At 40.0% G+C, this 23,229-nt stretch overlaps 2 protein-coding genes across 4 annotated transcripts in view; one reads left to right on the forward strand and one right to left on the reverse strand.

The window, feature by feature from the left end:
- Positions 1–9,663, forward strand: gpnmb (glycoprotein (transmembrane) nmb). 3 transcript variants are annotated; one of them, XM_027286781.1, is made up of 13 exons: positions 1–143; positions 840–911; positions 2,112–2,264; positions 2,345–2,506; positions 3,284–3,457; positions 3,558–3,719; positions 3,848–4,171; positions 4,862–4,921; positions 5,108–5,311; positions 6,448–6,553; positions 6,949–7,169; positions 7,302–7,392; positions 7,515–9,663. In XM_027286781.1, exons 2-13 carry the CDS (start codon positions 842–844, stop codon positions 7,666–7,668), a joined length of 1,881 nt encoding a protein of 626 aa, XP_027142582.1. In that variant the 5' UTR covers positions 1–143; positions 840–841; the 3' UTR covers positions 7,669–9,663. The 3 variants fall into 3 exon arrangements, with proteins under 3 accessions (XP_027142582.1, XP_010734062.2, XP_027142581.1); XM_027286780.1 differs by lacking the exon at positions 1–143 and adding an exon at positions 563–756; XM_010735760.3 differs by lacking the exon at positions 1–143 and having other exon boundaries at positions 562–911; positions 2,345–2,485.
- Positions 9,515–23,229, reverse strand: part of igf2bp3 (insulin-like growth factor 2 mRNA binding protein 3) — a 22,190-nt gene continuing 8,475 nt past the window's right edge. Inside the window, exons 4-15 of the mRNA XM_010735762.3 lie at positions 20,222–20,273; positions 19,911–19,974; positions 18,830–19,108; positions 16,937–17,071; positions 16,342–16,464; positions 16,044–16,179; positions 14,835–14,966; positions 13,658–13,777; positions 13,433–13,507; positions 13,027–13,158; positions 12,786–12,899; positions 9,515–12,608 (exon numbers count right to left, since the gene is read on the reverse strand). Of these exons, the coding sequence (XP_010734064.1) occupies positions 12,504–12,608; positions 12,786–12,899; positions 13,027–13,158; positions 13,433–13,507; positions 13,658–13,777; positions 14,835–14,966; positions 16,044–16,179; positions 16,342–16,464; positions 16,937–17,071; positions 18,830–19,108; positions 19,911–19,974; positions 20,222–20,273 (1,467 nt within the window). The 3' untranslated portion in view covers positions 9,515–12,503. The remainder of the gene's footprint in view (positions 12,609–12,785; positions 12,900–13,026; positions 13,159–13,432; positions 13,508–13,657; positions 13,778–14,834; positions 14,967–16,043; positions 16,180–16,341; positions 16,465–16,936; positions 17,072–18,829; positions 19,109–19,910; positions 19,975–20,221; positions 20,274–23,229) is intronic.

Here is a 23,229-nt window from a genome sequence, read left to right on the forward strand (position 1 = left end):
GGGTTGCAGCTGTGGCACAAGTTCACATATCACCATGACACAGCTGGATCAGACAGATGTGCCAAATATTGCAGTCATGTGCTCAGCTGTCACACCTGGACATTTAAGGTTATGAGACACTGACCTCACAACAGTCAGTAATAGTAAGTATACCTCTATAATGCAATTCTATAATTACATTTATGGACCATCTGTGTCCCTTTTGTGAAGCAGCATTTTCTATTCAGGCATTCATTTGATCAAAATTAACCGGGTTTTTTTTTCGAATCAATTTCTAATAAAATTGTTTTTGTTTTTGTGGAGATAAAAAGTTAACCAAAATGTATTTTTAGTCTAGCAGGTTTCAAAATCAAATCTTGTAAGTTAGGGGAAAATAAAAAAAGGTACTCAACATAAAAAAAAAGTATGGACATCGTAGTCCATACTACAAGATATTATACAAACATTATTATCACATTGTCAGAAAAGGCGAATAAATATATAAACATTGCAAACATGAGAGGTGACCATGAAGCACACAGCTCTTAATCATTTCTTATCAGAGGCAGAGGGAGAGGGGGGGCCGTGCGCATGTCCGTGCGCATCTCATCTCTCATGAGTTCCCTGCGCCCAGGAAACTTAATGAGGGATGAGATGCGTCTTGTTAGGAAACATCACATGTTTGTTGGCTCAGCGGCCCCAGATTAAATTATTGAACACCAGGACAAGCAGGGGGAAGTACTGCTGGACGAGCAGAGAGAGGGACCAGCTCTGACGGTGAAGAGATCGACTATTTTTTGGGAGGTGGATTGGCTTTTTTTGTTTTTAAATATATCAATATTTTTTTTTCCTGCTGATAGAAATGGAAGCCCTGCGATGTGTTTTTCTCCTGGTTTGTGTCTGCGTTGTGCATCATGCTGAAGGGCGCAAGAGTAAGTAGTGCTGCTTTAAAGTTGTCAGCTGATCTGTTATGATGCCAATATTTTGAACAAAAAGTCTGACGAGATCTGGCACAGAAATATTAACAACAGACTCATCATATATATACTAAATGGCCCGCCTAAATTTCAACATCCGTACTGAAATCACAGAAATATTTGATCTCATCGGGTTTTTACTTAATAATAGTTTTGTCGCAGGAGTTATTGAGTGTAAAACAGATTTTTAATATTCGATATTTGTCTCAAAGTTTCTTTAATACCTGTCCTGTCATCAGCTGTCTGCACTCAGAGTCCCATGAGCTTAATTAAGGCGTGTGCCCTTACTGAAACTTAAACACACAAAGGAAGGAAACTATTTTACATCCATAAAAATAGAATAAATCGGAACCTACAAACGGCTTAACCTATTTTATTCACAATAATGAGGTCATATAGGAGTCCAAAGGCTCAAAGAATTTATTTTTTATTGAACTTTATCGATATGAAAACAAGAAAATTAACCATGACAGCTACATTTATTTTAAATTGTTCGTTTGTCTTGCCTTTGAGACGAATATCAGCACAAATGTCTGCTTACACAAAGACAGATAACCCTTTTCCTTTAATCAAATAACACTGATGGAATTTGTTGTTTTCTTGTGCCACCCACTGACCCTTAAATATGCCAGTCACGCTGAAGTAAATTAAGACAGATGCCAAGAACAAACGATGAAGTTATGAATAGAAATACAATTAACAATTAAAAGACATTCAATGGATTAATTCCTTCAAGATATAATAAATGTGTAGAGTCAAATATCTGGTGACGAAATTCTTAATAATTTTCTTCACAGAGCAGATGTGCTTGGTGTTAAAATGTTATTTCAAATATTTTCATGCTTTTTATTTAGGGAGTTTTAAGAAAAACTACTATCGGTTAAAAACCTGATCTCATCATTATTATTTAGAAACCTGAAACTGAAAAGGTAAATTTCTCATGTCAGATGATTTCTTTCCAGATGATAAATTAAAAGTTTTAAGATAGCAGAAAATAACCTTGAAGAAATGAAGATATTATCCAAAAGAAAAACAAGCCTATGTGTCTTTAAATTTGCACAATTAACCCTGGACAGCCAGTTTCCCTCAGTGATCTTCAGCATAATTTAAAGGGTATGGGATCTTCAAATGTGCTTTTGTTCTCTCTCTCCCCAGCATATGGTGACATGTTCCCTCACAAACATGCCATAGGAAAGTTCCCATTTCCAATTCCACCAATCCCTGGTTGGGATCCTGACACCAACCCATGGGATGATTATCTCTACCCTCCACTAAACCCAAAGCCAAAAGAGCTCACACGCCACAAAGGTGAGTGACGTCTTTTTTTTCCTCTGAAATCTTCCTATAATGATCTGAGTTTTTCACCTGGAATATCCACATTTCTGCAGGTAAACCCAAGGTCCGTCTGACCAGCGACAGTCCGGCTCTCAATGGCTCTTGCATCTCCTTCACTGCAAAGCTGGAGTACCCTCCATGTCAGAAGGAAGATTCCAATGGGGACCTTGTATGGGATGATCACTGTGAGGATGGTACGGAGCTGGAGGCCTCAGGTGCTGTCAAAAAGCCCGGCCAGGCCCGCACCACAAAACACCCCTACACCATATTACACAGCCATACTAGTGTACACCATGCATTAAACAAAAAAATGTCACACAAGCATAGTAATAATAAATAGTTTCACATGTACACTTAAAGCAATATTTATTCTTTTTTTGGCCACTTGGGGGCAGCACAACATAGATATATATTATCAACTCATAAAGTTGATATGAACTTGTTAGGAAATATTTGCCTTTTTATACATCCAGCAGACAAAGATTATAAACCACTTGAAGTCATGTCTCTGTTCACGTGGTGATTGATAATGTCCTATGTTTGGACTTCTTTTAACTCTGTTTTGGTCTCCATGAACTCAGGAGGGAAGTATCTGGTTCTTTGATCTAAATTAAATTTAAATCTTTGGTTAAAATGCTCCATCAGCTGAATGTTAACTGTCTGTCTGGTGTTTTGTGCTGAGCGGTATAGTGAACAGTGGATTTTTGTTAAAAATATTTTGTTGAAAATAACTGTTCCCAGAAACAAGCGTGGTGAGACTAAAACCAAAATAATAAAGTTGCTGGCCATAAAACTAAAACAAAAGAGATTAAAATGCTTCATAGAGCTGAGGGAAAATAGAGTGCTGAATGATAGTTGTCTATGAGATTTGTCTCGTTAAGCAACCTCTTTCACATTACAAGTAGTTATTTTGTTAGATAAACAATTAGTGCAGCTTTAATTGTTGTTGGTTTTTTAAATAACATTGCTTCACTCTCTTCTTTTCTGAGCAGCCAATGGACAATTGCGTTCCGGCTATGTGTACAACTGGACTTCCTGGTTGGATGACTATGGCTTTGGAAAGTGTATAGACCTAAAGAAATGCAATGTATTCCCTGATGGGAAGCCCTTCCCTCAGAGCAATGACTGGAGACGCAAGAGTTATGTCTACGTGTGGCATGCAATGGGTAAAAAAAAACACTGGTTTACCAGTTTACACACATGTACATTCAAAAACTAAATGAAGTACCAGGTTTTCTCACCATTCATCTTCTCTGTTTGTCACAGGTCAGTATTATGAGACATGTGACGGCTCTTCCTCCAGTGTGACCATCAACACCACCAACATCCCTGTGGGGGCAGATGTCATGGAGGTCATGGTCTACAGGAAACGTGAGCGCAGGAAGTACAGCCCTCTCACCACTGACAACACCGTCTTCTACGTCACAGGTGAAGACAAACTCACAAACTCATAAGCGTGTACAGCTTAATCTGTTGCGATGTTTCAGACAAACAAACAGATATAAGCACAAGAAAATTAACTATTTATGACTCCCCTACACACACTCTCTTCTTAGATAAGATCCCAGTGGCCGTCAACATCTCCCAGAAGGCCGCGGTCAACCAGACTAAGAATGTTTACTTTCGTGGTGAGGACGTGGTCTTCAAAGTCCAGCTCCATGACCCCAGTGGCTATCTCAAAACCGCATCCTCCATTGACTACATTTGGGACTTCAGAGATGGCAACCAGCTGGTAACACACCGTGACGTGACCACACACACCTACAGCAGCCTGGGGAACATGAGTGTGAAGCTGGTGGTGGAGGCAGCATTCCCTATAGAGTGTCCACCCACTGTTGCCACCCCGACTCAGAAGACCTCCACACCATCACATCCCACAGGTACGGGACAGAGATATATCCTTGTGCCAGTTGTTGTAGTCCTCTTAACTGAGGCTCAGATTTAGAGGCTTTTAATCCAGTGATTTAGTATTTTAGATATCCTGACTTTTAGATGTAAAAATGCTGGATCTTGAAGTTCCCTCAATGAAACTTGATAGCAACATTTGTTAGACCCTCTCTGCCCAGTGGATTCCTATATCTTTTAAATGGCTCCCAGTCTAAATTTAAGAATTTTATGCCTCTAAGCACAAGCTGAGACAACCGCGATGGCACCTGCAGAACATTATAGTCTTGTTTTCATAGTTTGACACCAGGATGGTCTAGTAGGTAAAGTCTTGGCAGACTATCTATCAAAGTACTAAAATCACATACTGCTATCCAGCTGTTCAGATAGTTTGAGTTTTATTTTCCCAGGTTTTAAGATATCAGGGATATAAGGGATCCACTTTCTAGTAATAATACGAGCTGCTGTTGAATTTTTAAATGTTAGTTTTCAATGCCTTAAGCACATTCACCTCTATTTTATTTAAGTAGGAGCAGACATCTCAGAGAAGGTATTCTCAAACCATGGGCAAATAAAACCAAAACTATCTGCATGGTATTAATCCGGAGGGAGACTTTCCCAGACACTGAAGTGTTACCTGACAAAATCACATGGGTCTTACTGTATTCCTGTGCCTCTTCCTTCAGTGGCTCCAACACTCCCACCCAGAACTCATGCTGGTACTATCAAGATGGAGACCACACAGGGTGAGTTCAATTACAAACAGTGTTTATGTGTTTATAAGAGAGAGAGACAGAGGAAGTACGTGCATCTGAGCAGGAGTGCATTAAATATTAATGAATACTTGAAAATAAAATACTAGCATGCATCACCTACACACATTCTTATCCAGATCATTCAGTCTATATCTTGACATTTGTTTCCCATTTCAGCACCACCCAAAACCAGCCGACCCCTCCCGTCTTCCCCCCCTACAACAGGCATGCCCATCACGGAGCCCCTCGCCCCAACTGTGTCCACTTCGATCCCAGAGACCAACCCCACCACTCTGGCCTGGCTCCACACCAGGCGCCTCAAGAACAATGAGTGCTTCCGCTACGCCCATGGGACCTTCATGGGCAACATCACCATTATTGGTGGGTGGGAGGCTAAAGTTCTCTTTTCACTGTGTAGTCTGATGACATACATGTAGTTTAACACTTACTTACTTTCGATAAAACAGTGTCTTATGTGATGCTGCCAGAAGATGGCACTAAAGTCAGAAATTTTTTAAAAGGTCCACTTAGTGTAGCTTTTAGCTCTTATAAAAATGAATATCCTTTATGAAAATAAAATAATAGATCAGCTCACATTTTCACTTTCTCCTTAATTATCTATTCATTTTCAGCCAATAATGCTCCAGGGATGGCAGTGTCTCTTTGTTGGTTGGTTGGTTCCACCACTTTGGTTCTTCTTTCAATTTAAAAAATGACTGAGTGGATTACTTGAAACTTTGTACAGATATCTATGTTGCCCAGAGAATTAATCCTAATGACTTTTCCTCTAATGCCATCATTAGGTTGAAATTTGTGGTTTTGAGTAAAATGTCTTCACAACTATTAAATTAAGTGCCATGACATTGTATAGACATTCATCCCCCACAGAATTAATCACTGGTTATCCACTGACTTTTCAATGAGCGCCATCATTAGGTTAAAGTGTTTTTTGCCCAATACATCCTCATCATCCTCAGTTGTAGTTGTGTTTATTGTTTATAATAAGCATGCTAACACGCTAATCTAAGATGGTGAACATTGTAAACATGTTAACATCAGCATGTAATAATGCTGATGTTAGCATTTAGTTTAAAGCACTGCAGTGCCTAAACAGCTGCACAGAGCCACCTGTGGGTCTTTAACCACAGGATAACACAAAACCAATTCAGAGTAAGGATACATGATTGCTTTCATGTAGTCAAATATTTACCACAGCAAAATGTAAATATAATGTACTTCTTTTATTTCAATTTTCAACTAAACAAGTTTACAACATGGAGTAGACTCAGCTCTTAAAGGAAAGTCAGCTCCACTGAGCAGAACAGAGCTGCAGCCCTCTGTTCAGCAGGATGAATATCCAGGCAATGGATGTCATATGAAAAGGTTTCATATCAAAATTGTTCATCCCCCCAAAACTGTCTTTGTGGAGTGTGGCGAACACACACGACACCCTCCACTAAAATACTTTGAGCCTCATCACACACCTAAAACCAGCTGCATTTATGTGTCCCCTGCAGAGCCCAAGCACGCACTGAACAGCCAGCCAAACAGTCGCATTGTGGACGTGTCAGCTTCCAGAGTGACCAGCACTGACATCAGCTTCCTCGTGAAGTGTCTAGGAAAGTAAGTGTATAAGTATTCACTTTATATTTTAAGTTTATGTCAGTGTTTTTCTTGACTGCTGTTGGATAAAATTCAAAATCGTATCTCCAGAAAACAGCCTTTCATCTCTAAGGGAATATAGAATATGTTTTAATCACTTATTTACATTTCTAGCTCAGAAATAAATAAAAAACATATATGCCTAGTAAGTAATCTATATTTTTGAAAATTATTCAAATTCTGGTGATACAAAGTCAGTCAAGGACATTAGCAATTTATTAGATAATCTAATTGAATCATTAAATAATTCAAAGTTGAAAATCTCTGGTGCTATGGCACATTAAAAAAAGTTTTCAGACAAAGAAAAGGTTTGCTAATTTTAGTTAACACCTCATCTTTCCACCCCTCATCTTCAGCATCCCCACTTCAGCCTGCACCATTGTGTCAGACCCCAGCTGTACCCAGGTACGTAATATCATGTGTGATGATGTGCCACCGTCGTCGGAGTGTGAAGTGCATCTCAGGCGAACATTTCTGGAGCCTGGCACCTACTGTGTCAACATCACCTTGGAGGACTCCAGCAGCCTGGCCCTGACCACCACCACTGTCACCATCAACAAGTCCCAGGATACACACGGTCAGTTACACAAAGATATGTATTCTCATATCCTACACATGTTCACAAATTTATATAAATCCATTCTCTTCAGCTTTGTAGTCAGTGGACAGATTGATTAATTGTTCTGTCTGTCTGGTTGTGTCCCTGTAGTGTCCAAGACTTCTAATGCTGCAGTAGTGGTACTCTCATCTACTGCTGTGCTGGTGGCTGTCTTTGCTTTCATTGCCTATCTGGTCTGCAAGTGAGTAGCCATGACATGCAGGGGTACATACCTGTACCTAAAAACGTGTGTCTTGTTATTTTGACCTCCACCCAAATATTTCCACCCTCTTACCCGGTATCTCACTTTTTCCCGTCTCCCAGGCGTTACAAGGTGTATCGTCCTATCCGTAGGTCACTGGTGGAGGACGCCTGCAGCCCAGCTGGGGTCAGAGGTCGCATGGTTCGTCTGAAGGAGGCACTATTCCCCTCCGGTGAGGAGCGCCATCACCTGCTGACTGAGAGACGCCCCCTGTAGGCTGTAAAGAGCTACACCAAAGGATTTCTGCCCTTTAATGGCAAAAATACTGAAAATCACAGATGACATATGCAAATCTAAGCATTATGTAAGTCATATAATTAAAGAGTGAAGATAGCAGGAATACATTCATGTCTGTAGAGAAATATTAGTAAATAATACTTTTGTCTTTGTGTCTTAATTAAGTTGCTAAACGAGTGTTGGCTACAGCAAATGCTAATGCTACAGCAGTATATGATTAGTAAGATTTACTAAAGAGGCTGTTAAATGTCTGAGTGATGCACTGCTCCTTTTAATCTCCTTGATTTGTCTCATCGTTGGATGAAGTAGTTGCTAGGAGATGAATTGGGTTCAAGTTGTCTGTTTTTTGATCCAAAGAAATACTTTTGAGCAGATTTTGTGCCAAGTACTGCTTTTCAACACTGTGCCTTATACTGTAACTAACCACTCATCTTTTTAAGACGTCTGTCAAGCCACATAATATGTATTATTCAACCAATCTTCCTTCAGTACAAATGACCAACAGATAATTCAAGGTTTGGTTATTTAAAAAAAAAAAACTGCTCACATTTAACATTTGCCACTCAATTTTAGGTTGAAGCTACTGAAATCCTAGGACAGCAACACATTGTACTGGTACTCATTGTGGATGATGGTCTCAGAAAACTAAAAATAAAATTTGGTAAAACATTTTGTTGTCTCTTTGTGAAGTTTAATTTGTGGTGACATTTTAAAGTTCCAGTTTGATTCTTTTGTATGGCACATATTACATCATGTCCTGTTAGTATAAAAAGATTACACCGGCCACTTCACACTTGTACAATCCAACGTGATCCAAGACAACACCTCATAAGTTGTACCAAAAATTCGACTTTTACAAAGCTTATAACTTTCCAGTTTTTGTTGACACTGCCACATATTAATTTAACACAGTTTACTATTGAGGTTCTAGTATGCAGTAGTATTGAACTGAACAGCATCATACTGAGGTGTTTCTAATAGTAACTCTCATGTATGTGAATGGGGTGGCCAAAACTAACACTTTTCAATAGAACGCTGTCCAATTTAACACTACAACCTTAACATACATTAATACTTCTGACTGTCAGTGAAAAATTTGAACATTAGAAAAGTAGAATTTATGGCAGAGTTTATGTATTGGATCACACTGGATTGTACAAGTGTACAAGAATAGTAAAAGACTATTTGACTGCAAAAAAAAAAAAAGTGTAGTATAGTAAGTGTAGTATGTAGTAGTGTACAATTTGTATGTATGAATAGATCTTTGGACATAGATATTGACTGTCATCCATAACATGAATTCTTGAGGTACTTTTAACAAGTTCTAATAACTTCCCATCCCAGTTAAAGGGATTGCTACGTGTCCTTCCTTGTGCTGTTTAAAGCCAGTAGGCCAGAAAATTAAATATAACTCCTCTTAACAGAAGAAACATTCAACAGATTTCTCATCTGATGAGGGTCTACCAGTCCACACTTATTTTAAAAAGTGAGAATTAGTGACAGACAAATCTGGTTTTATCAGCTAACCAACATATTGTTAGTTTGTACCATAAAGAAATCTACCTTTCTACATTTAATCAAGTCGATCCGACCTGACTCACAATATAAAACATGCCACCATAGCAGCTCAAGTGTCTAGACAATTTAAGGATCCTAGATGCACTTTGATGTCAAGCTCTTTTAAAAAAAAAGTTGTCTCATGACCAACGAGTGATATAAATTTGGTTGCCTGTGTATGCAATGAGAACTTTCCAACGATGATATACTCAAATACAGTAAGGGAAAAAAAAAAGTTTTAAAACAGGACGAACATGCCACAATTACATTTTTTTTTGTTTTGTTTTATTCAGAGGCATTTGACAAGTGGAGCTGTGTGTGAAAGGGAGGTGAAGGGGCACAAGCATGGTTGCAGAGAGGGGGAGGAGGGAATATCATGCTGAAGTAAGATCGCTTTTTTGAAAGGGAAAAAACAAAAAAAAAAAACTCAGAGACCCAGTCCCTCATATCTGTCTCATAAAGAGGATGTTCCACATTACACAGCCAAGAAATGCTAACAGAAGAAACCAGCTACCAAATCAGCAAGTGAGTGTAGCATCTGTGAAAGACAAAAAGGGGAAAAAAAAAAAAAAAAAAAAAAAAAGACAGGACTTGTATCTATTTTGAAGTCTTACAACCAGAAATGAAAGGCAGGCCCTTTTTAAAAAAAAACAAAAAAAACAACAACCTGTTCTCATTTTAACTATTGAATGCAAAAAAAACATGTGATTTGACCTTTTCACAAAAAAAAAAAAGAAGCAAAATTTCAAATACATGTAAGCCACACCACCAAAACTAGAAAGCAGAAAGAAATAACCACCATTTAAGGATTTCAATTAAGCCAAGAGTATATATATACACATATGTATATACATACACATATATAAAAACAATGGCAAAAGAAAATATTTTTGATCACTTTCAATTACTCTCAAGTCTAAAATAGTACGTGATTTTTAGTTTAAGTTTTCGATCATATTTGGGGGAAGCATGGGGGAGGCATAAAAGAGGGGCGGGGGGGCTAAAGTCTAACAAATAGAAGAATGCCTCTACTTCAAATACGTGTCTAAAGAGGTAGATCAAAACAAACTGCAGAGGAGGGGAAAGGGGCAGGGAAGGGTGGTTTGGCGAGGAGGCAGGGAATTGGGTGTCAGGGATAATTTTAAGTATCACTTGTGCCCCTCAGTTAAGCGCGGTGTTAGGATGGTACGCCCATGTAGAAAGAAGTGTTCTGGGGGACTGAGGTATCAGTGCGCGCTGGCGCTCAGTGGGGGTAGGGCGGGGTGCCTAGTGCCACAACAACCCCCCACCCCCTCAGCTGAGGTAGACGGCGTTCTACTGTGGAAGCATGGATACGAGCACTTCTACCACAATCAACATATTTACATTCGGCATGAAGAGACAAATGAAATAAATTGTATATTTAAGTTTTGGATTCCTTTTCTCTTTTCTTACCCCCAGTCAGGGTTCATTCAGTATTCTGTGTGCCTTTTCTGGCTTGATTTCCCTGTATGAGCAACAAATTGAAACATCAAGTTACATTTGTGGGTTACAGAGAAATGTTTTGTAAATCATTTTCCTATAGCGCAAAAAAAAAAAAAAAAAAAAAAAAAAATGCATCTATCAGTGTGACTCCCCCTACCCTCACCATGCAGTGAACAACGTTAACATTGACTTGATGGCCTGGCTACAAGGGCCACTCCGAACTGACAAAGCTTGCTCTATGAAAATAATCCTAGTCGGGCTTGGACCTTACTAAGAGACCATCGTTTTCAAAAGAAGGTGGCAGATGGTCTGGGAACAGAACAGACAAAAAAAACAGACGCTCTGCTGACTCTAGAGCAGCTAGAAAGAGGACTGTTACAGTCCACACTGCCCTGCCCTGACCACAGCCCTGCTAGGAAGGCAAAAAGGAAATTTTGACAAATTAAAGTACCATTACCAATAATAATGTCAATCCCAAAACTAAATGGCATTGCTGCAATTATGTACGGTTGGCATTATTTGCATGTCTTAGTTGTTTTGTACTTTTTTTTTCTCTTTTTTCAGAAGATGGTGGACCCTCAGGGGAAAAACTGAGGCGATTTTTCTCTCGATACTCCTGTCAGCCGCCAGCTGAGGGGGCGCCAACTCTTGCTCCGGGGCTGCTATGTACAAATAGACTTTATGTACAGGGTCATCTTAAGTCACACATACACATGAACAATGCCACCTAAAGCACCAGAGTTGAAGGCAAGGTCAGTTGGCAGCTGACCAAATTTTAAATTTTCTTAAAAAAATAAAAATGTTCAAAGACTATCAGCTTTATAAAGTATACAAAATACCACAAAAGCAAAATAAAAAAAGAAAGGAACATTTTTTCATATATATAATCATTTTCTTTTTCTCTTCTGAGGTACTAGATCCTGAGGTAGTTAAGTAAAATGCATATTAAATTGGTTTTCCTGGGCAGCAGCAGTTCGGCACCGTTTCCCTAAGTGTCAGTTATGGCGCTGCCCTCACCTCTAAATATATATTCATCTATGTATATAGGTCTATCTATAAAATGCATCCAAATTTATAAAATGCCACTATCATTACAAGGGCAGGACGCCCAATATAATCCACCCTTTCAGGGGTCCCGTCCTGAAACAAGAATCTTTCCCCTAAACATGGCCCACCCAATCTGAGCCAACCCTCCCCCAAAATAAACCTCTCTGTTGGTCCGACCAGGACCTTGATAGCAATGCCTTTCCTTTCCACAGAAAACTCATGAGAAAGCTTCAACAACCAATTAAACACTAAAAAAAAAAAAAAAGGAAAAAAAAAAACTAAATCTGAAGTCAACCAAAACATCTTGTCAGGTTTGAAGTACCACACCAAGGAGGTGATAGGAGGGGGGATCCTTATTTCTTGTGTTTCTAGTGTAAAATACCAACAAAAAAAAAAAAAAGAATTTAACACACCCGTGGTGGGAAGGAGGAGAGCGGTCGAGGGGTGTGTACATGTGAGGGCAGGTGACAACGTTGGGAGCCCTCAAAAGTACAATCTCACAGAGATGCAGAGAGGTGAGGTGGGTGGAGGTGTTAGAGGCGTAGGGTCTCTTATTAGCCACACTTGAAAGTTCATCAAGTAAGACAAGGAGGGGTGGATGTTTGGTTGGGTTCTGATAACCTTTGACCCCTGAGATGAGCATTACGACCCCTTGTCTTCTTCTCCCCCTAGACTCTGTTGCATCTGTCCATCTGTCGAGTCTTCTGGCAGATTCGGTCACCATTCCTCCAGGTCCACTGGATCTTTTACTTCCTGCGGGGCAGTGGAGGTTGGGCTCCAGATGTTGGCTTAGGCTGCTGCTGCTGCCTCCTAACCTGGGCCAGGATCTCCTGAATCTTCCTTTGGGCCAGCTAGATGACATGAGAAAAATAAGATCAGATCATAGCACAAAATTATCAAATTAAAAAACAGTCCTTAAAAAAGGATCCCATGACCTCGATCAAGTGATATCTTATGTCAGTCTCAGCTGACATGCTAAAAATTGATTTGATGGTACCATGGCATCTTTGCTCTTTGTAGAAACCCACCTGGCATGCAAAGAAGTGTCCACTGATCTTGACTATAACCTGGTCGTTCTCATCCGGTGTCTGGTCCCTGGGCACCACCACTTCTGCACAAGTCAGGTTCTGCAGCTCGTTTACCTGCACAACATTGGATACGACCACCACTATATAAACCTTTGTTTTTTCATTTGTTAGAATAAACGTATTGTTAGTGCCAAATTAAGCTTTGCAATTTCCTGGCTTGTCGAACAGTGTCCTTGTTTACCGTTTTTCCACCCTTTCCGATGACTCGTCCAGCAGCAAAGGAGGGAACCTTGATGTGAGCCTCCAGCTTCACCTCCTCCTTGGGTCCAAAGAAATTCTCTTCCTTCAGCTTGCCAAAGATGCGACACTGAGCCTGCAGCCAGACAGGTTGGAGTACAGATTACTCATTGCTGCACTTAAGAAATGGGACATTTTTTCCCCAAGAAAAAGCAAGTAAACATTTTTGTATTGGCTAGAAAAGTCAGTTAAATACTTTAGACCTAAAATACCAATAAAACAAAATCTTGACTGCAAAATATATTCAAAGAGCTACTGAACAGCCACTAACATCAAATTTAACTATGTGGCTCCATTCTTTTATTTCTACCAACAGTGTTTTGTGATATGGCTGTAAAGAGGTACAACACCTTAAACTGAGCCTCTGGTGGCCCAATGATGATGACCATTCTCTGTTTGGCATCCATTCCTTCTGCAGGGGCAATCTGAAGGACAGCAGACAGTCAACATTTATGAAAAAAAACAGAACGGCAACCTGCACTTATGCTTCCACTTCCTATCAGTCAAGTGACAGACCACTAGCACCGACACGTTATCATTGAGATTCAGAACTTCACCTCCTGTCCGTCACTTACCTTGATTGAGGCTCCAGCAAAGTGTGACAGCTGTTTGATGTGTTGACCCTGTTTTCCAATGATGGCTCCCACTGCAAGCGCTGGGATGAACAGGTGAACCGTCTCTGACTCTGGATGTCCCTGCTCGGTAAAAACATGTCAGTTGACCAAGGAGATCACACACATACAGTAAAACTGAAGACCACTTTCTCAAGTCCAGCCACCAATGCACAAATGCAGACAGTGGCTCTAGCAAAAGCAGGTCAGTTCTTCAAGGCTACCATGGAGCTCATTGCGTCCGTGTAAAAAGCACCAGAGACATAGTCAGTCCTCTGTTTAATTCGGTTATTAAAAGCCACAATCAGAGTTTGCCGCATGCATCAGTTTAGTAATTCTTTCTGAAAAATCAGGTGGAAAGTGACATCTGGATATGAAGTTTGCGTTTTTGCCATTACCCTCCATAAATGATGTAATGTCTTATTAAAGAAGAATGTATTTACAGATACCTTCTTGCAAACACTTGTACATAAGTGTGTGATGTTACATCAAAGAGGAACAACAAGTAGAACTGTTGATGTTGGATCGAGTCCAATATTCCAGTCAATATATCAGCTGAGGGGCACGCTAACAACTTGTCTTGGCAGTCTTCAGATCTGGAGCAGGGTTTGCGGTGCTCACAATTTTTTAACTTGCCAATCAAAAAAAACTGCAAGTGTGGCATGTTTGGCAGACATAACATTGTAAAATGTTAAACTACTGTTTCCGCTCACGGCTCCCTCTCCATCAGGTTAACTGCCACACACAGTTTAGGGTCTGCCTAAATGTTAAGACCAAGGAGCAGCTAGAGATGAACTTGGAGCAAACCCTGCACCCCTCCTAATCCCGGAGCGAGCAGCCACAAGCCGTGCAAAGCACTTTGGGACGGGTGACTTACAGCAAGGGGCTGGCTGCTCGCCGACAGCATAGAAGCCCAAAATGGCCCCTCACCCCCATAAGGACTGCACTAAAGGAAAAAAGAAACAAAACTGAGTTGCTAAAGACCAAATGTCTGCTTTTGTTTTAATGAATTGCAGTTTTCAGCAGCCTGACCCAAGACTTGCAGAATATCGACTTTAAAATGAAAAACACAGGCAGTCCTGGGTTTGGTAGTGTGTGGAGCAAACCAATGTACTGTATGCAGCAAGAAGAGAGTCCTTACTCCAAACGATGAACATCCACCATGAGCTCCAGGAGGTGGGACACTGGACATGGAGGGACCCATGCCTGGTGCGCCGCTGGGAAATAAACCCAAGGCGTTCAGATTCAAGCCAGGAATCAGGTTAGACTGGAGCTGGAGAGAAACAACATTTTTAATAAACACAATACTCATCACAAGATGTATGCTTCAGATTATGAAGTGAGAAGAAAAGCTGCAAATTATAAAATTTGTCATGATCAAGTTGATCCAAAACAGTTTCACCTGAGATTACAAAGTGATGCACATGGCTGACAGTATGGCTAGGCAGCTTTTCAGTAGAGTCTGAAAGTGCTTGTAGGTTCATTGTACCAATTTGCCTCAAATTAGTGATTCTTTTACCCACACTCTAAGCCTGACATAAGAGACCTACAAATTAAAAAAAAACAAAGTTGGTGGGGCAATGTTACATGTACTAAACCTCCACTGGCAACACTTTATTCAAAAAAGTGAGTGTTTTGAATAACAAGTGGCACAAAAACTCCCTAGAAAATTGGTATCAAACCCGTTTCAGACACCTTCAGATAGGAACTAAAAATAAACCTACAGAGTGAAGTGATCAAAATGTAAGCGTGTACTTCCAGAATATGGAGTAAATTTTTTGTATAGTCTCACATCTATTATTTCCAGCTTGTAACCACCATAAACAGCTTTATGTTCCAGGTGTAATCCCCATTGGTTCAAAGTTGTAAGCTCGTGTTTGAGAATGGTGGTCACAGAGTCCAAGTAGTCTGAACGTTTTCATTTTTAGTGATTCCTCAATATCCAACCTTTCTAGAAAAGGTTATTTTCTTCCAACTTAAGAAATTAAAAAGAAACCTGGTTGACACAATACAATCACGCTGGTAAATTTATATTGTTTCAAAGGTTTTTTAAGGGTGTCTATTTATAAAGACAATTCAGGATGTGAAAGTGCTGCTCTGGCAGCTGTGTTTCCAGATCGCTGTTTTGCATGTCAACACCATTATCTGATTCACTTCCTATGAACAGTTTTTTGGTTGTTGGATTGCTTGTTTTAAAATACATTTTAGTTTTAATTTTTTAAAATGATTTTAGTATTTTAATATTAATTTAGTCACAGTAATCATCTATTGTAGAGGTCTACCACTTTTGAAGAAGTTCAAACACATTTGAAGGCATTTCACTTTTTGCCTAAGTGCTGAAAATGCTTACGTTCATAGCAGCCATGTCACTGTCGTAAGATTCCCTGACTTTCTTCATCACTTCCTCCTCAGCTTGCGAGCATGCCTCGATGGTGCCCTTCACTGTGATGGTCCGCTCTGGGTTGTACAGGGTCAAGTCCTGGAGACTTAACAGAACAGCAGAGGGGGAGGAAGACATGAAAACAATTGTGTCAGAGCACAAAGTCTGACCCCCACTTAAAAATACGCCAATAAATATGCATGCTGAGTAGCAGACAACAAATGGTGTCAATAAAAAAAGAAAAGCCATCAGTGAACTCAAAACTTACGATGAAATTGTGATCTTGGTCCCTGTATCCTGCTCGATTTTTTTCAGGTTACGTCCTTCCTTCCCGATTAATCTTCCTACAAAGTTGTTGTGTGCAAGTATCTTCAGTGGGATCTCCTCAGTACTGCACAAGACAGATGTGTTTAGTTAAATTCTTCGACAGTAACTAAACAATCAGATCAGACCTCTCCTACCGATGTTTATTTTGTCTGTATGTTGTGAACTGTCAGTATTTTACATTATGTTTCTTTTATACTATATGCACAAGCTGTAAACGCCAATTTTCCTGGGCAATAGTTTCTAATCCATACATTTAATCGACAGACCTGACTTACAAGACAAGTCAAACTTTCAGCAATGAAGAACAGCAACTGCACATCGTAACTTACCATCCAAACTTATTTTAACAGGATTGTAAAAGTAAAAAAAGTTACAAATGGCATTTTAATAAAGAGCTTAGGAATTTTAGGACAATTATGTCACTTGAAATCTGATTAGGCCAAAGGTGTGTTTAACAAAAAAAACTCAATGACAAATTGTTAAAGCTGAGGTGAGCTATGGTAAATATTCTCTCATTTTGTTTGGCACAAACTCACAACTTTGTGTCAATGGCTTCCTTCTGCATGATCTCCATGATGGTTGTACAAGCACTCGAACAACCTTCAGGGGTGGAGTGAATTGTGATGGGTTTCTCTGCTGCACCTGCATTTTCTTTCCTATGGATGTCGATCCTAGAGTAAAGGCAAGGAGATGCAAATTTTTTACAACACCTTACAGCAATGAGGCAATTCAGAGTGCTTTACATAAAACAAGGGCATTAATACAACATATAAAAAAGGAAACAAGGCCATAAAGACAAATAAGACTTAAGGATTAAAACTAAGTAATAGAGTTTTAAAAATGTCAAAACTGAACTTTTGTGGCTTTATTTGATAGAGACAGCTTGAAGAGAGATGGGGAATGACATGCAGGAAAGAGCCACAGATCCGAATCGAACCCTAAGCCGCCGCGGCAAGGACCGAGCCTTTGTACATGGGGCGGATGCTCTACCGACTGAGCTAAACAACACCCCAAAATTGAACATGTTTAACAATAAAAAAAAAAATAAAAAAAAGACAGTGAAACTAGAGCCACATTTGAACCTAATAAAATACAGCAAACAGTTCTTTTAAAATCAGGGCTTAAGACTTTTCTGAGAGTTCGAGCAGAACACAAGTTTTCTGAGCGTTTGTTCCAGATATGTGGTGCATAAAAACTGAATGCTGTTACTTCATGTTTAGTTTTGACTCCAGGGAAAGACAATCTGAGGGTTCATAACCTAGCAGAGCAGAAATACATTTTGGCCATAAAACTATTTTGTCCTTTAATCCAACAGACTAAGTCAATTCTTTGGATCACATCAGGCCAGCTATAGCTCCTTGCATTAGCTTCCTTTTGTCAGTCTCCTGGTCTTAGTGTGCAGCAGCAGCATGAATCAGCTGCAGCAAGGCAAGGCAAGGCCAGATCAAAGTTTTATAAATCCTGAAAGGGGCTGAAGTCCTTTAATTTTTTTTATTTATTCTGAGGTAATCCTGGACTGATCTAATTGTCTAAATGTGAATATTAACCTTTAGGCCCTAGTCTATGGTATTGTTATAGAAATGTGTCATCTGCATTATAGAAAAATATTTAGTGGTTTTCTGTAACCTGCACTAGTCAGAGCATGTAAACATTAAATACAAGAGGCCCACGAATAGAGTCTTGGGGGACTCCAAGCTCAGGTGTACAACCACAGATCAACACAACAGAGTTCCAGTCCTTCAAATCTGATTCAAACCAGTTTTTGGTTCACAGTGTCAAAAACAGCTCTGGAGATATAATTATACTAAAAGTGAAACTTTTCCATTCAAAGACCCTTATAAGAGCCGACTCAGCTGCAGTGTGGTAAAAGTCCTCACTCAAATGTCAAAACAATTTTGAGGGTGTGGCGCTGTAGGAAAACAGCCTTTGTTAACGGTTTTACTAGTTACAAAGTTTGAGATGGGCCTAGTTATGTTCATTAGTGCGTTACAGAAGAGAGCTCATCTATGTTTTTGAATTTTATCAGTGAAGCAGAGGGGGATTCATTGTACCATTTAGTGGATAAAAGTTCAGGGGACTACTGACACAGAAGGGTTTGACAGCAGATAAAGCAGGCGCATCAATAGTTTTGGTCAATTATGTCAGAGAAGGACTCCCTTTTATTTCTCATTTCTAAATCAAAGACTTCAAGACAAAGATTTCATATAATTCAGCTTTTAAATACAATTTACCAGTGTGGCATCTCTCCATGGTGCTTTAGTTCTTACCAGAGACTACATTACCTTTGTGGGAGGAAATGAAAGATGATTTAGAAATCAGCTTACTCTAACGCTGGACGTCAGCAGTACAAAAAAAAAAAAAAAAGAAAAAAGGACAGGACACAGAACACTGGCAATGTTAAGTATAATTCCTGACCTCTGTGTACGTACTTTGAGTGGGTCTGTTTGGTGATGTTGCGGATAGTGGCACCCTCCTTGCCGATAATTGCCCCTACAAACTGTGTGGGAACCAGTATGCGCAGTGGTATGTCGGATTGCACTTTGGGCCGGGCACCCAGACCTGGAGAACCAGAACGAGGTGGTCCACGGGCGTTAAAGCCTCTCCTGCCCCCTGCTGAAGGACCCTCTGGTGCAGCTGTCTCATCTGGTATATAGGACACTTTCAAGGCATAGTTCTCCATCATAGATCCATTCAGCTTCTCCATTGCCCTGGGAGACATAAGAAATTTCAGTCTCAAAAACTCTTGATCACAACTGAGTGGCTATGATTTAAGATAAAAATAAAAATCACAGAAAGGCTGGGAGTGAAATGCTCCGAGTGGATCAACTGCCAAACAAATTTCTGTTGAGGCAATCAACAAAAAGCTCCCCATTTGATCCCTTTCCCAATCTCCTCATCGATGGGAGATTCCAAAGAGTGAGGACACTGAAACTTAATCAAGAGGCCTCAGTCTAAATTGAAACGATTCACGTCTCAAATAATGGGCACATGGGACGAGGTGGTAAGACCTTTCAAGCCCAACACCTTGAAGGGTAGTGGCCAAGCGTCACTTCTAAGGAGCTATGAAAAAGTCACTCCAACCTCAAGATGACAGTCACACCAAATACACGAGACTGCCTCGTGGATTTATTTTTGTAGTGAAACGATCAATTTTGCCTGGAGACTTCAACAACGCCCGAGCTGAGAGCAACATTGTAGTGTGATTCATGTACACCAGGGGGCACCAGACGGCTAATTTAACCCCCCCACCCCCCCTCCACACATGCACACACACACCCCTCCTCCCAATCATTGCACGTCAAATAACTGGATTGTTTTTTTGGAAGGATGAATCAGGTGCACTGTAAAACAGACTACACAAAGGAAGTTAATGTCTGAGAAAAAAAAATGGGTAAAGTAAAAAAATTCAAACTTTAGCAGATCCATATGACAGGGACTGAAGAGCTAGAGGTTAATGAGGTGAATAGACTGTGTGTGTGTGTGTGTGTGTGTGTGTGTGTGTGTACTTACAGCCTGGCCTGGTCCTTGGCTGCATATCGAACGTTGACTACCGCAGTCTCTATGTCAGTGTTTACTGTGGGAGAACACACGGCAGAGTCAATCCACACACAGTCAGTGACACAATTTACCACAGTGGACTACTTTTACATGGTTAAACAATTATAATTCACTGTGCTACTCTGCAATAACACATTTTTATTTACAAAAACAAAACTGTAATATAGTTATAAAATAATTTAATGCGGTATATGATGTGTGTTGAGGCAAGGTGGTACAATTTTGAGCAAATTGCGACGAAGCTCGAACAAGTATGTATTTACCTTGTTCACAGCTCTCTACTGCACCATACTGAGCAAGCATACCATCCAAAACCTGAGAGAAAGAGAAAGAAAAGGCTATGATTACACAGACTTTTTGATCAGAACCTGTCACTGAGCAGAAGCTATCTATGGGAACCAGCCCATCTCACTGCAAGGACACATTCCATTAATTCTGAACCCCAGAGTTCAATGTTGTTACGTGGATAAATTTGCTGCCTTATTGTAAAAGCCTGTCTTCCTCAAATTATGAATCTCCCCTTAAGACACTTGTATGGACCTCCAGGTGCTAAGCAGGTTTTATGACATTTATAAGAGTCTTTATTTCAAAAGCACCCATGTGTTCATTGCACAACAACCATTTCTTTAAAAATAAATGCATAAGAGACGAATAACAGGCTGTTTTTGAAATCAACGTTTTTAGGAATCCTTGGGAGTTTGCAAATTCATAAAGCTAGAGTTGCTTTTGTTTTTTTAAATGGAAGGGTCTATTGGTAAAATACATTTTAAAAGTCATGCCTACATGAAAAAAAAGGCATTAATGCAAACACAAGCTGTTTTTTTAATTCTTTTTTTTTTTTAGAAAATGAATCCAAAAGAAAGCCATACTACAATGGCCACATGCCCAAATCTGGAGACCACAAAACTTCAATTCATAGATGTGATCAAATGTGAGCGAGAGGGGGAGCGAGGGTACTAAGCTAAGCTAAGACATCCTCCCATGCTCAGTTGAACACAAGGCCACACCCCCTAAGAGCTCAACCCCACTTTCTAGCCAACAACAGTGCGTCCCTGCCCCCCTTCGCTCCACCAACCCACCAACCAAGCAACCTCCCGCCTCCCCTGCCATCTCCACTCCCCATCGTTAGCTGCTCCAGCTCTGATATGAGTTCTCTGAAGCCAAGAGTTGCTAGCTGCTGGCTGGATGAGCCGCCTGTCCATCTATTTAGCCCGGCCAATGGGAATCCAGGCCATTCAGGAAAGGGTGGGGTACATTCCAGCAGGAAGCAGCGGCTGGGGGAGGGGTGCGAGTTCATGCTACACATTCTGTGAATCGGTGCACATGGAAGGGGAAACAGACCAGGCCCACCCACCCACTACAGCTTGTGAACACGCCACTACTCTTGCCACTATTCTCTCGCTGTAAGGGCTACAAAACACTATGACCCATTGTCTTATCTACCTGATAAGATACATACAAGGCCTTTGCATCAAAAGATCCCTTTCTATTCTGTTCCTCCATTCTTCTTCTAACCCCTCCCCCATCTGGAGAGAGAGGGGGGGGGTTCATGTCACATTTTTGAAAAAGCAAACAGCTCGCTCGATACATACTAGGAACATGGGTGGATCTGGAGCTGCAGTTGAGAGACATGTGTAGGCAAAGCGAGCCCACCATTACAAAACGCTCAGCCCGCCCGTAGCCATTTGATCACAGTGAGTGAATCAGGCTGAAATCTAAAGCCATGCATTACCCTTACAATGTAAAAATAAATAAATAAAATGTGCAATTCAGTAAGACAATTCTGATTAGGCTTTCTTTACAGAGCAGAAAATTAAACACCACCACAAGCACACGCTATTACAGCTAAACCTCTGCAGAGGAGGAGGGGGGGAAAAAGGTCACGTAAAGCTGTGTTGCTGGCTCATGAGAATCCACATGGAAGTTAACAGTAGGATCTTGAGTTTTACAAATTATTTGTGCTGTTTATGGTTTGTTAGACAACTCTGACATGTTGATTTAATGTTCAAGTGCAGATAAACGTACGTGCCCAGCAGATCAGCATGTAATCAAAGTAGAATGTGTAGCCGACAACTGAATACCAGAGTTTTAAATTAAATGCTTATCACATGCAAAGAAAGCAAGACGTGCAATGCACGGACATACACACACACACACACACACGACTGTTGCTCAAGACTTTCATTAAATCAGGGGGTGGCCTTGAAATCTGACCATGTTACAGCTGACCATTTCTGTTTCTATTAATCATTTCTACATGACATATTTTATGCCCTTTAACCCTTTATGGGAAAACAAAAACAAGTGGTCTGTATTTTTGATTTTTAAAAATAACTGACCTTGAGCAGTTTTATTGCACCAACTCAGTTTAAATCCTCTGTAGAAACAATGTAGACACTAAAACTTGAACTCATCCAACTTATACAACTCAGGACAGTTTTGTATGTTCCAGCATGGTTTTCTGAAGAAATGTCAGAAAATTTGTGGGTGGTATTTTTGCCTAAAATGCCAAAGGTTCACGTCCAGGCTTAATCCAAAATCAGGTGAAATAATGAATGCAGTTTAAAAGTCACCTCCATTGGGATAGTGTGTACAATCTTTATTTTGAAGACTATTAACAGCAAGTCGTGAATTTTTATTTTAGATTTCTTCATGTGTGACCTCTCTAAGCTGTTTATGTATTTATATGAATGTGGCAGCACACAGACTTAATATAAAAAAGCACTTTTCGGGTATGTTTCAGGTTATCATTCTATATGTCATTTATATTGTAAAACATTTTTACACCGCATTGTACCAACAGCGTCAGGACTAAAGTAATGAGGTGTAGTTTGCTCTGGCATTTATGGATTGTGTTATTGTTACAAATTAACCATTAAAGTTCTTTATAATATATTCTTAGACATTACAAACTGTCCTGAAATAATAGTTACTTTTCTTTTTTTTTTTTTTTTTAAACACAGACTCAACATTTAATGTTTCTTGCATGGGCAGTGTATTGGATTGCATTAAAATCATACAGGTTGCCCATTTTATTTTATCCACCCTCTGCATGTCAAGGAAACGCTGATACATGTGCAATTGTTAATATTTTCATATCTCTTCATAGAGACCCATTTCGTAAATGAAACAAAACTACAATGCAGAGTCCTGAATACCTCAATTAGCTTTCTAAAAAGAAATATAAACTATATACGGATATGATTTGCACACTCGAGTTGGCCAGGGGGGCATGTCAAACCCCCTGACGCATAAATGTTTCACAACCCCT

This window comes from Larimichthys crocea, chromosome XIII, assembly GCF_000972845.2.
Source record: "Larimichthys crocea isolate SSNF chromosome XIII, L_crocea_2.0, whole genome shotgun sequence".
NCBI classification, from domain to species: domain Eukaryota; kingdom Metazoa; phylum Chordata; class Actinopteri; family Sciaenidae; genus Larimichthys; species Larimichthys crocea.